Source organism: Perognathus longimembris, chromosome 7 (genome assembly GCF_023159225.1).
Source record: "Perognathus longimembris pacificus isolate PPM17 chromosome 7, ASM2315922v1, whole genome shotgun sequence".
Lineage (NCBI taxonomy): Eukaryota > Metazoa > Chordata > Mammalia > Rodentia > Heteromyidae > Perognathus > Perognathus longimembris.
The window spans coordinates 25467529-25481434 of record NC_063167.1 but is presented as its reverse complement, the minus strand read 5'-3'; the positions used below and the strand labels follow the sequence as shown (position 1 = coordinate 25481434).

General features: G+C 40.6%; 1 protein-coding gene across 16 annotated transcripts in view; it reads right to left on the bottom strand.

The window, feature by feature from the left end:
* The window catches only part of Macf1 (microtubule actin crosslinking factor 1), a 357403-nt gene that overhangs the window by 77732 nt on the left and 265765 nt on the right, over positions 1 to 13906 (bottom strand). For all 16 annotated transcript variants that reach the window (XM_048350958.1, XM_048350967.1, XM_048350964.1 and 13 more), the window contains one exon: positions 11916 to 13387. In XM_048350958.1, the coding sequence (XP_048206915.1) occupies positions 11916 to 13387 (1472 nt within the window). The remainder of the gene's footprint in view (positions 1 to 11915; positions 13388 to 13906) is intronic.

Here is a 13906-nt window from a genome sequence, read left to right as displayed (position 1 = left end):
CACCTGCCCATAAATATTAAACTAAATAAGTAACCATAACGTTACAAGTTCTCTAATTTCATAACTACTGCTATTACTGCTTATTATTATTATTTTGCCAGTCCTGGGGCTTGAACTCAGGGCCTGGGCACAGTTCCTGAGCTTCTTTTGCTCAAGGCTAGCACTGGACCACCTGAGCCACAGTGCCACTTCAGGCTTTTCTTGTTTATGTGGTACTGAGGAACTGAACTCAGGGCTTCATGCATGCTAGGCAAGCACTCTACTACTAAGCCACATTCCCAGCCAACTAATTACTTTTGAATAACTAAGTTTTATCATATTTGTATAATTTGTACAATTAAATGCTTACTTAACAAAACCAATGATACAAAATTTATATTGGCACTAGAATAAAAATGAGGCATCAAAGATGAATAAGAAAATCTTGTGCTTTTTTCAATATTTGTGTGATTAAGTTACTTTTCTTTTTGCTTTTTCTAACTCGCTGCTTCCCTGGGACCTCTTATTCTCTTTTTCAGAATCTTCAGAAGCCAGTCTAAAATATTCTCCAATTCCTTTATGCCACCTAGCAGTTGGGCATACACACACTGGATTCCCTCCTGCATACTTATTTTGGCTTTCTTTGATAAAAGTGACATAGTATTAATGGTAGAGGTGGAAAAACCAAGCAGCTTCCTGAGGGCTTGAGAAGCCACTGCTGTTATATAGATAGATTATTTTTCCCCTTGTTATACCCAGCTGAATGAAGAATGAAGACTCTTGCTAACTGTACACTATTAAATGACAATGGCTGTGAAGTGATGGATAGGTAGGTGCCTGGGACACTGCTTTAATTCTCACTATGGCTAAATGGACAAGGGTCACTAAAGCATTCTTGCTATTGTTCACAAACAGAGAAATAATTTGAGTTTGAGTTTAAAGAATCTTATCAATGCTGGTGCCAGTGGCTGTAATCCTGGCTACTTGGGAGGCTGAGATCTGAGGACTGTGGTTCAAAGCCAGCCCGGTCCATGAAATTCTTGTCTCCAGTTAACCACCAGAAAACTAGAAGTGGCACTGTGGCTCAAGTGGTAGTGCACTAGTCTTGAGCTAAAGAGCTCAGGGAAAGCAGCCAGGCCCAGAGTTCAAGCCCTAAGACCGACAAAAAAAAAAAAAAAAAAAAAAAATCAAACATAGCTTGGTTTACTAGAGTGGAGACCATAGATTCAAGAAGGAGAATCCTAAGTTTAATTTCTTTGAATTATCTCCCTTGACTTTTACACACAAGACATTCATATTTGCTAAAATTGTAAAAAATTAAAGGCCTTTTGTAAAACATCTCAACCTAGTATGAGACTGAAAGAGATGAAATGTACTTGAGTTTTTAATTTTATCTGTGTTTGTGCTTGGAAACTAAGTTGACATTCCCCCCTTATACCTTTATGCTTTAGGAGTTATTAATATTAAGAGATATCTCTCTTAAAGATGCTGACTTAGTACTTGCCATTGTTTGGCAATGGAGGACAGAATATGGTCTATGATAAAAGCTATAGCTAATTAGGCCAAGGATTCTGAGATCATTATAGCTAATACGATGGGCAAATGCATGGCTAGGGAAGTCACTGAGCTGGTAATGGCTTCTGGTTAATTGTGGTTAATGATTTGAAAATAACATTTATTTGTAGAGTTCGTAAGCCAAGGCCAAAATGATCTCAGGATAGTTGCTGGCTTTGGGATTCTGATAGAAACGAATAAATTAATGAATAAACACCTATATTTATGTATGTATAAAAAGGTATTTTAAGTTGTGCTAAGGAGTCATAACCTGAATCTGCCTATGTATTGCTATACTAGAGTCAGAAATAAGCCTTACTAAATCGGTTCACGAAGGCTGTCTGACTATCTATATGCTTCATTGCTGCTATAGACAGATTTTATTTCATCTTTATAATTTCCATTTTTCCAAAAAGATAAAGATTTAATGTAGTGGTAGATGAGTCTTAGATCATCCCTAGGCATAAAAAGGTATAACTGATCTTATTAAAATATTGTACAATATTCTAATTTGTATATTTAGGTGTTTTCTTTAAGAGATTATGATTTATTGAGTACCTATATAAGTCAGTGCTTTGGTCTATATAACCTCATTTAATTCTCATAAAAACCCTGAAGGTATAATTTACTACTGTTCCTATTTTACACTTAAGTAATCAATATGCAGAGAATTTAATTTTCTACATGGTCACTGAGCTTGTAATCACAGAGCTAGTACCCAAACATAGATATTTCCAGCTTGTAATAACAGAGCCAGTAGTCAAACTTGAATGTGGATTCTACTTTTTTTTCTACTTTTACCAGGCTGAAGTATGAAGACTCTTGTTTTACTGCCTATTAATTGTACAGATGACAATAGCAGTAAAGTGATGTGTATTACAAAATAATCTTCAAGTGCATATGGAGTAGCAAGTTTCTGTCTTAGTTTTGCTGTTTGGGCTAATACTGACATGTGATGTATGCTCTTAACTTAAGCAATAGCAGAGAACAGGTACATAGATGATGAAAAGGTGAGGGAACCAGGCTAAGAGTATACAAGCATCTACCTTAAGTGCAGCAGAGTAGACCACACTTGGAATCCTAGGGCTCACATGGCTTATGGAAAATAAAGGGCCTTCATCCAACCAGTCTAATATTCACTTGTCTTCAACTATTTATACACCAATATTCTATTTACTTTGAGGGACACAAAAAAGGATTCATTGAGAAAAAGGATAGACAAATACATTTAATCATAAAGTGCCCAAATTAGGCAATATGTAATAAGGACCAAATGATTTACATATATTCAGTGATTTGGGTGGTCAGAAGATGGAATGAGCTAGAAAGCATTTTAACGAGGTAGGACTTGAGTTATATCTTCAAGTATGGGTAGAAATCAAAACAGGTAAAAGTACAGGATTGTCTACAGTGGCTAGAGGGAACAGTCCATATAGGAAACAGGAAGGGAAAGATAATGGGGCTCAAATATGTAACCCAAGATTGAAGAAGAAAAAGCCTAGGGTGCAGAAACAGACCAGTTCCCAACAGCCTATTATTCAAATCAGATGGCTCCTTCCATCTAGTTTGGAGGAATGATACATACTCACAGAAAGGGTGAATACAGACAGAAGTTTGGGGAATCCATCACGAGATGCAAGTTTTAGAAGGCAACAAAATAATTTATGTGTGTTTATTCGTGGGAACTATGTGTGTATGCAGCGACTGTGCAATCACACCAGCTCTCTGTCTTTCTAACAGAAGGGTCTTTTGTTCCAAACAGCTAGATTCAAGAGACAGAGTCTGATAAAGTCACAGAGATCAGTATTCCCAGCTGGTGCAAGGGCTGATGCCATTCCACTACACACGCTACAGGAAGTAGCTGGAGATACACAGCTGATTGATTTCCACAGCAGGAGCCTTGTGGCAGGGCGGGGCAGGGACTGGTCAAATATGGGGTGAATTCTTTAGTCACTAACTCAAAATTAGTTCACAAAGATTCTGACTTTATTCAACAAATCTGTAAATGTTTCTCTCAGAAACAGCCCTATTTCTTAACTAATTTTTGAAAAAGGAGAGGAAAACCATGGAAGCTTCTTTAGGAAGCATTCCAGAATTATCTCATCAGTTAGTTCATACATTATGTGTCATTGAATCTGAAGAAGCAAAAAAATCAAATCCACTGTCCATCCTTCCCTTCCCTTCCCTCCCTCTCTTCCTCCCTTCCTTCTTTTTTTGGATTGTGTCTCCCTTCCCTTCCCTTCCCTTCCCCTCCCCTCCCCTCGCCTCCCCTCCCTTCCCTTCCCTTCCCCGCCCCTGAGTAATTCTTTATATTGTAAAGGAATGTCCAGTGTATTTATTTCATCTACAAGCAGCCTCCCTGCTTCAGACAATAAAAAATTTCTGAATGTCCCTCAAGTAGCACCCAGGTGAGGATCATAGGGATAGTGCGAGCTGTGGAGCCAAAGAGACCTTTCCAATTTCAACTCAGATATTTTTTACTATGTGGCTTCAACAACAACAACAAAAATACATTAACTTCTTTAGGCCTCAGTTTTCTTCTTTGCAAACTGGGATTTGGGGGTTTCTAGGGATCATTTAGACTGAGGCCTCTCCTTGGTTCACTTAAGTGACTACATAATTGTAATTTTTTTTTTGGTGCTGATTTCCCTAGTGTTAACTAGAGATCTGAAATACTAGCACCTACCCAAGTACTGGCACAGAACATGTGCTTAGTAAGGATGGATCAAAGAAATATGGAGTTCCTTCCATATTACTAACTTCCAAGAAGGGAACCATGGAACATTTCACCACATAGCACTTATTCTCAACCACAGGGAGATCAAAGTTCTGAAAGATCACATTTGAAACTCATGTCAGGAAAACAGTGTGTCCTAGTCATCTTTCATAATCAATACCAAAAACTCTATTTGCAAAGTACTTCGCTTTGGCAAAATCTCAAGGAAGGTGGGGAGGAAGCACATTCTCCTCGTAGCTACATTTTTCCAACTAGGACAGCTGAGACTAGGAATCCACTTGGCAGGAGGACAGCCCTTTGGAGCAGTAATGCCTTGTAGTTACATGATTAGGTTACCTGTGGAACTCAGTTTTATTCTTCAAGAAGTAGCCAAATGTAACAATACAGAGTCTCACAGCTTATAGCTCATGAACTAGCCAGTCAGCTTCAAAGTACCTAGTATACTTTCTTCTTTTTTTGTGACTGGGTCTTGCTATGTGACCGAGGTCCGCCTCCAATTCCTGGCCTCAAGTGATCTCCTTGTTTCAGACTTCTGAGTAGCTGGGACAACAGGCATGCAATGCTGTTTTCTTTAACTCCAGGGCTAGCCTAATTGCTTTAATACCTCAAAGGTTCCTTCCCAGTTTCCTTATCCAGTTGGTATTGTGGGGGTGGGGAAGATTATTATAGAGCATTAGAATTCTTTGGGGGGGGTCACATAGGGTTATAAATATCAGTGGCCAAACTGAGTTGGCTGCAGTACACATGTGACATATTGTAGTACCCTCTTAAAGTCACAGAACAAGGAAGCATTCTGAAGTATCTCCACAAAGAAAGTTTCAATTTTCTTTGGAAATGCATTAACAACCAAACACCTGCACCTTACAATTGTAAGCAATGTTCACATGCTAGAAAAGTGACTAGGAGGATTTAAAAACACACAGATTATCACTGGTGAAAATAAGATATCCAGGGGCTGGCCTAAAGGAAGGCTGACTTAGAGGCAGTTGCTACTGCTATACAGAGTCATAATCAAATTATCAGGTGGCTATTTGTTGTACAATATTTAACTTACTCAACTTGTACCTATTCCAATGGTGGCATCTAGAGCAGTGGTTTTCAGGAAGGTAATTCTGCCTTCCAGGGGACATTTGGCAGTATCTGGAGAGAAGTTTGGGTTTTTTAACTGGGAATTTCTTATTGCTAGTAATTACAGGTCAGATATGCTGCTAAGTGTCCTACAATAACACAAGATAACTCTCCTCCAAAAAGAAAATAAAACAAAACAAACAAAACTACCCACTCCAAGATGTCAGTAGTGCTGAAGTTGAGAAATTGGGTTCTAGGGTATATTCAGTCCCTTGGACTCCAGTTTTCACTGTAGCAGTCTTGTTTTAAAAAGATAGAAGGGAGGGAGGGGGAATGAGGGAGGAGGTAACAAACAGTACAAGAAATGTATCCAATGCCTAACTTATGAAACTGTAACCTCTCTGTATATCAGTTTGACAATAAAAATTTAAAAAAAAAAAGATAGAAGAAAAGAGAAGGGTGGGAGAGAGGAAGGAAGGAAGGAAGGAAAGAAGGAAGGAAGGGAAGGGAAGGGAAGAAGAGGAAGGAGAAAGGAAGGAGAGGAGAGAGGAAATGGGGGGGAGGTAGAGGAGGGGAGTGGGAGGGAGGGGAAGGAAAGGAAGGGGAAAGAAAAATCCAAGATAGACCAATGGTCAGCGCAAGGGATGTGTTTGGAGAGTGCTGCTTAGCTGCTGTAAAGCTGGGGTTATTTAAACCTCCAAGTGATAAATGTTCCAGGGTTTGATTTCCCTTCTCTCCCAGGGTGGGTAAATAATGCTGACCTCATTTGCTTTATCTTTTGGTGACTCATTCTCAGGCAGGTGTACTAAGTGGCAAAACCTTAGATGAGCTGATACTGGCTTTATAACATGTGAAAGGAAGAAGCAAATTACCTGTGTGCAAACTGGCAATCTTTCAGGGCTCATGCTGGGTCCTGCTTTCCAAGGGATTTCATATGTGCTTATGGGACAGTCTAAGCTTATTTACTATGAGGGGGGAAAATCAGATGAAGAGGCCTAAAGGATTAAAAAAATTAATAGGATGCTATCTAGCTAGCTATCCCAGGCAAATTTTGCAATGTACTGTACCGGGTTCTGAATTCTGCTTAACCTGAATTAGGGAAAGAACAATCCCATAAATATACTGCTGCACTTACATCCTACTAGCCCAGATATAAGACAAGGACAGAAAAGACTGATTAGCTCAGATGCTGCAATGTACCCTTAGATGATACGAATTAACTGTGAGAAACTCAACAGACCCTGAAGGGATTTCCATTTCCTATTATTCTTGTCATTAAGAACTAGAAAGCCAAGTCCAAAGCCTTGCCTAAATCATGCACACAAACGTGAATGAAGGCACATATGGATTCTTGATACTGCTCTTGGGTATCATGCCAAAAGTACCACATTCTTTCTGTCTGGGCAGTGCACATGGTTCTCATGGCAGAGGTGAGGGTGGAACAGTGGGGGAATGTGGAAGACAAGACTTAAGACACAGAATGGTTTCCATTCTTGATAAATAAAAGGTAAAATTCTAAAATTCAAAGTGATAGAGCAACTAGCCTTGAGCAAAAATGCTCAGAGACACAACTCAAGCCCTGAGTTCAAGCCCTATAACTGACAAAACAAGACAAAACAACAACAACAAAAAAAACCCACAGGATAAAATTCTAAACAGTATTTCCAATAGGAGTCTCTTGTTATCATCAGATGTTTTCCCTCTACCCTTCCTAAAAAGGTCACACTAGGGAAATTCTTTGGCTCAAGTTTCAAGACTAAAAAGGCCCTTCCTTTCTTGTTGGGCTCCTATTAGGTACATACAATTCCTTTTCCTCCACAGACTCTTTCATTCAGGAAAACGGAATTTCCTGAAGAGATTAGGCAAAGTCTAATCTCAATATTCTGATTATGACTTCTGGAAGGGTTTCTTCCTTTCTACTTCCAACATAGAAGGGAGCCCAGGAAAGGCCATTACTCAGGAAGGCTGAGATCTTTGACTGCTTAGAAGGACTCTCTGCCATTCTTCTCTGACTAGATTCTATGAATTATTCAGAAGGAACCAATGGAAAGCCTTGAGAAATAATTTTACCATGTTCATGATAATAATTTTCCCTAAGTGTAGTTTCATGGATTTATCAACACTACCGCACGGTCTCAAGTAACCCTGGGGGTTCTCTGCAGATTAGACTCATCTATTGCGACTATTCCCAGTGGCATTAGCCAGGTCAAAGCAGAGCCTGAGCTACCTCAAAGACTCAAATCCTCTTCTTACACACATACATTCTGTGCCCCCCCACATCCCCTGGTTGTAGGACTTGAACTCAGGGCCTGGGTGCTGACCCTGAGCCTTTCTGTTCAAGGCTAGCACTCTACAATTTTGAGCCACAGCTCCACTTCCAGTTTTCAGGTGGTTAGTTGGAGATAAGAGTCTCATCTTCTTTCCTACATAGGCTGGCTTTGAACCATGATCCTAAGATCTCAGCCTCCTGAGTAGGTAGGATTACAGGCATGAGCCACTAGCATCTAGCTCTAAAACACATTCTGTACTAATGGTGTGAGTCCATTAAAACAGAAAAGGGCTCAAAACTTAAAGCTAAAGTTGTTTTTCTTTTATAAAATATTTATCTTCATCTATTTTACTCCTCATAAAAACAATTAGAATCTGAAAGCAAAGTCATATTTTCTTCTAGTTAATGCTTTGATAGGGAATTAGTTTACTCTGACTGTAGCATATGAGTCAGGAACCCAGTACTCCTATCAGAAAAATGACTCAGTCCTCAGAATGAGTCCAACAAAATCTTTTCACTTAGCCTCCAGGGGATTGTGGAACTGACACAGAAATTTTCCCTCTCATTGTTTTCACTTCCCATGAGCTCAGCATGAGCTAAACCAGGGGTGACATCCTCCCCTCCAGAAGGAGGCAAACACTTCCCAATGCTTTTGACTTCCCTAGTAGGTGGATTAGTGGGAAAGCTTCTAATTTGCACCTCTAACTTCAGGGAACACAGTGATTATTTTATATATCTACTTGTAAGACTCCTCTCCAATTAACCATGAGAAAACCAGAAGTGGCTATGTGGCTCTAGTAGTAGAGCACTAGCCCTGAGCAGAAGAGCTCAGGGACAGAGCCCAGGCCCTGAGTTCAAGCCCCACAACCACTACCACCACCACCAACAAAAATGGGCCATAACAGGGCACTTCACCTCCCACTCTATCCCCACACACGGGGGCAGAACACAGGGACTTGTACTCTTGTTGATTTTTTTTTTAAATAGCTGGCATTCTCTCTCTAGAGCCATGCCTCTAGTTCAGCATTTTGATTTATTTTGGAAATGAAGTCTGTAGTATTACATACAGGCTTGAGCCACCAGCACCTACCCCCACTCCCCCCTTGATCTAAGCTTGTCTTGTCAACATGAGCCCACAGCTGACTGTCTGCTCCTAGCCTTCATATTCACAGTGTTCATGGTAGGAATCTTATTCTTAGAGACCAATGAAACTAGGTGGCTATAGAAAACAGCTAAGCAGCTAGTAGGGTCTAAGCACTAAGAAGCAATATACTTGATACAAGTAACATATTGTAATGCTCAGTTATTTCTTGAACTCTTCCAGCAACATCAAAATTCAGAGTGCCTTTAGAAATGGGGGAGGAGGGGAAAGGAGGGATGACTTATTATCAAATCCAAACACAATTTATACCTGCCTAGAGTTTCTTATAGTCTAGCTCATATTTAAGGTTTTGTTGTTTTGTTTTGAGACAGGGTCTCACTAAGTTGCCCAGGCTGCCCTTGAGCCCCCTCCCCCCAGCCCGGCATTTCTGGGGCTTGAACTCAGGGCCTAGGCACTATTCTTGAGCTTCCTAGCACTCTACCACTTGAGCCACAGCGCCACTTCTGGCTTTTTCTGTGTATGTGGTACTAAAGAATCGAACCCAGGGGCTCATGAATGCTAGGCAAGCACTCTACCACTAAGCCACCTTCTCAGCCCCTGATCTTGAACTTTTGATTCTGTCTCTGTCTCCTGAGTGTTGGGATTGTAGCCATGTCTCACCTTGACTGGCTTTTATACAATTTTAACAGACTTACTTCCTTTTCTAGCTCAGTGAAGATTAGAAGGGAGGGACAAACTGCTATAGCAGACTCTCATAGTGAAAAGTGACTGTTACATATTTGGTATCCTTCCAGGACTGGTTCCAGAACCCCCATGGGTAGTAAAGTCCATGTATACTCAAACTAATCATAAGAAAATGGCATAGTATAAATCTTCTCTGGATTATTTATAATACCTAATATGATGTAAATGTTAAGTACATATTTATACTACATTGTTTTTCCATTATCATTATTTTTGATTGTTGCTTTATGTTTTCTTCTGAAATATTTTTAATCTGTGGATGGTTGAGCACACAGAAAACAGAAATTATTGACTTCATATATACAAAGCAGATTCAACCAGTACAACATGGCAGAGGTCCTAAACAAGTATTTCAACACAGTACTCAAACTGCATAATAATTTAGGAACATGTACTACAAAGGAATCCCAAATGTTTCTGATATCCTTGAGAATATCGTTGTAGAATATATATATATATATGTATATATATATATATATATTTTTTTTTTTTTTTTCAGTCGTGGTAGTTGAACTCTGGGCCTGGGCCCTGTCCCTGACCTCTTTATCTCAAGGTGGTATCCAGATGGTATTATTTCCAAACATGGTAAGGGAGCCTTATACTCCACTTCAATGCTGAATGTCCCTTAGGTCCTTTATAAAGGGGCCACTTTCTATACTTGGATCTTTGCCTACAAAGCTGTCATCTTTCTAAAGACTATGTGGCTTTGATGTAGTGTCAATGCCCTCCCCATTCTTTTTTATTTTTATTTTATTTTTTTTGTCAGTCGTGGGGCTTGAACTCTTGGCCTGGGCCCTGTCCCTGAGCTCCTCAGCTCAAGGCTATCACTCTACCACTTGAGCCACTGAGCTTCCAGTTTTCTGGTGGATAATTGGAGATAAAAGTCTCACAGACTCTCCTGGCTGGGCTGGCTTTGAACCATGATCCTAAGATCTCAGCCTCCTGAGTAGCTAGGATTACAGGTCTGGCTTATTTTTATTTTTTGAGGCAGGGTTTTACTATATTATCTGGGCTGGCCTAGAATCTGCTGTGTAGCCCAGGCTGGCCTCAAAGTCTTGTTCATTTTGTCCCAGTCTCCCAAGTGCTGGAATTACAGGGAAGTACCACCATGCTGGCTTTTAGATTTGATGGGTAGGGGCTCTGACAGAACAATTATTTTTTACTGTTTAACTATATAAGTGTAAGTGGGAATAATTAACATTAGTGATGAAAAGGAAGTGCCAGTAGTATCCTTTCCAAATCAATTGTATGTACCATGAAGGTCACAGTGGCGGAATGCAGCACTTTTAGGTAGTTAGCACAAAGGAAGCTCTTGAGTATATAGCAAGAGTCAAAACCCAACAGAAATCCCCTGGCCAGCAAATCCACACTTTGGGGTCCTGGTAACTCATCATGCATTCTTTTAATTTAGGCTCACAAAATCTTAGGATTGGGAATTCTGACAGGTAATAAAAAGTAAACCAAGACAGTACTTCTCAAACCTCCTATAGGCCAAGAACATGTGCTCAAGGAATCTGGGGTGCATTAGTAAGCTCCTTGCTGTAAGTGGGGAATTTCTTTAAAGCATCATGTTTCACTTAATAACTAATCAGAATTTTATTCCTATTCCTTAGTATACTTATAAATTTCCCTTGCATTGAGATCAACACTTTAGGAGGTGAACCATGTTTATTTATTTATTTATTTTTTGGCCAGTCCTGGGCCTTGGACTCAGGGCCTGAGCACTGTCCCTGGCTTCTTCCCGCTCAAGGCTAGCACTCTGCCACTTGAGCCACAGCGCCGCTTCTGGCCGTTTTCTGTATATGTGGTGCTGGGGAATCGAACCTAGGGCCTCGTGTATATGAGGCAGGCACTCTTGCCACTAGGCTATATCCCCAGCCCGTGAACCATGTTTAATCTTTGGACTTCTCGTAGGTAAATCTGAAAACAGGGCCATGAAGATGTCTTCACTGCAGTTAGCAAATTAGTTAATTTGCTAATCTCAAGAACTCCTGAGATGCTTTTTTTTTTTTTTTTTTTGCCAGTCCTGGGCTTGGACTCAGGGCCTGAGCACTGTCCCTGGCTTCCTTTTGCTCAAGGCTAGCACTCTGTCACTTGAGCTACAGCGTCACTTCTGGCCGTTTTCTATATATGTGGTGCTGGGGAACCGAACTCAGGGCTTCATGTATGTGAGGCAAGCACTCCTGCCACTAAGCCATATTCTCAGCCCTCCTGAGATTCTTAGATAAGAATTAGGCTAGACACCTTTCATAATGAAAATTAAAATAAAGCCTGGTAGAAAAAGCTCAAACCATCTTATTGTACATCCAAGAGACTGTTCCATCTCCTAACAGTGTGCTTCGGTGGCAATGTAAGTGAGAATATGGAAACCACGGTTAAGAGTGGAAATTTAGATCTCAATTCCAGCCAAGTAAAACTACAAGTATGAGATAGGAAAAGGAAAAAGGAAGAGCAACACTTACTTTAAAATCCGCTAGCTGTTGGTTGATGACATCCACTTCGGTGGCTACTACCCACTGGAGCGCCTCTCCCTCCTCTGCAGCTGTGGTGGCGTCACTGAGAACCTTCAATTTCCTATAGAAGTCCTCTACTCGACTTAAGGTCAGCTCCAGCTGTTCCTGGCGAGCTTTACCTCTCTCTGTTAGTTTGCTGCATTGTTTGTTCAGGGCTTCTAGCTCCCTTTTGAGACCTAGTAGGTCCAGAGTCCCCTCTTCTTCTAGCATTTGTCGGCACTCTGCTTCAGAGGCTTCTATGTCTAACCTGAGGGCTTGAATTTTGTTAAGGAACAGCCGTACATCCTCGATTTGTGACTGCAGGCTATCTGTGTCTCTGCCAATAGCACCCATGCCATCTAGCTCATCATCCAGGTCTGCCAATTGGGAAAACATCTCTCGGACTCGGCAGTGAAACTGGCCAATCCCCTCCAACTTGTTTTCCATCATCATGCAACTACTATTCACTCTTTGCTTTACTTCTAAGAACTCTTGTTGGGTGACCTTGGCTTGATGGAGAAGATGGGAGGCATCAGATCCATCAGGTGCATCTTCTACAAGCCCCTGAGTAAAGTTTCTTAGGTAGTCCACCTGAGGCTCTAGGGCCTGCAGCACTTCTTGTTGAGCTCTTAGCTTCTCCAGGTTCTTATTGCTACATGCTTGAGAGCCCAGAGCATCAAAGATTTCAAGTTGGTGTTTGGCTCCTTCAACTTTCTTTTCAATATTCTTAAAGCTTTCCTGAAACTCCTTGAGCCTCTGAGTCATTTCTTCTAGTGAACCTGTTTTTGCCTGTAGCTCCTCTGTAATGGCATCCATGTTTTGGTTGATACCAGCCTTCTCATCCCGAATACCATCCTCATCTGTTTCTGAGGAATTGATTAGAATGTCGGCAGCACTATTTAGTATTTCCAGCAAGGAGCGGCGCTTTTCTACTTCATTCAGCATAGCCTTTGACCGCAGGAGACCGGACTCTAACTGCACTGGATCCAGAGTAACCCGCAACTCAGACATCTTGCTCTTACAATCTTCTATCCAAGGAACAAGGTCTTCCACATGCCACTGATATTTCTGAGCTTTCTGCATACAGTCCTTGAGCCTAGACTGTCTGTCTGCAGTTTTCTTACTAAGTTCTTCCCAGTGGCTTTTGAGTTCAACCAACTGGTTTTGTAAAGTTCTCTTCTCTTCTCCAGGAGGCACGGAAAGCAATAGAGATTCCCCCTCAGCCACAATCACTTCATAGGAACCACTATGTTGATTAAGGTTCTTTTGAAACTCTTCATTCTCCTGAAGCTGAGACTGCAGTCGCTCCAATTTTGCAGAAATTGGGCAGTTTTTTGCTTGCTGGCTTTGTTTGTCATCTAACCAGGTCCTCAGCTCATCAAACATTTGCTGAAACTGCTGGGTGCTGGCAAGAGCTGCCTGGAGTCTGTTCATGCGATCGGCTGAAATGAGAAAATGAAATCGAAATCAATCATGCCTGAACATGGCATGTAAAATATTTACTGGGAGTAAAGGTCTAATCTTAAGGGAAGGAAATAAATAGAGAGTGTACCATAGAAGAGGCATAAACTAGACTTGTATACATATGATATCTTCTTTAAATCTCATATCAACCTTATAAGGTGACCTGAGAGTTCTCAGCTAGTAAAACTGAAAGTCATAAATAATTCCAGAAAAATAAACAATAAAGAAATGACATTATTTTTTCTTATATAAGGTCATCAAAAGAAGTCCAGAATATATTCTAACTTTGCATATATGCATGGTAAGGGTGTATGTACCCAAAGAATAAGTGAATAGCACCCAAAGAATAAGTGAATACGAATAGTGAAAAGACATGTAACTAACTCCACCTATTAGTACATCTATGGGCATGTCTACCTGTGGACTTTGTGTTACAGCTTTAATATCTAGGACCCTGTTATGTAGAACTCCATACAGTATATGCAGCTCAGTATGTA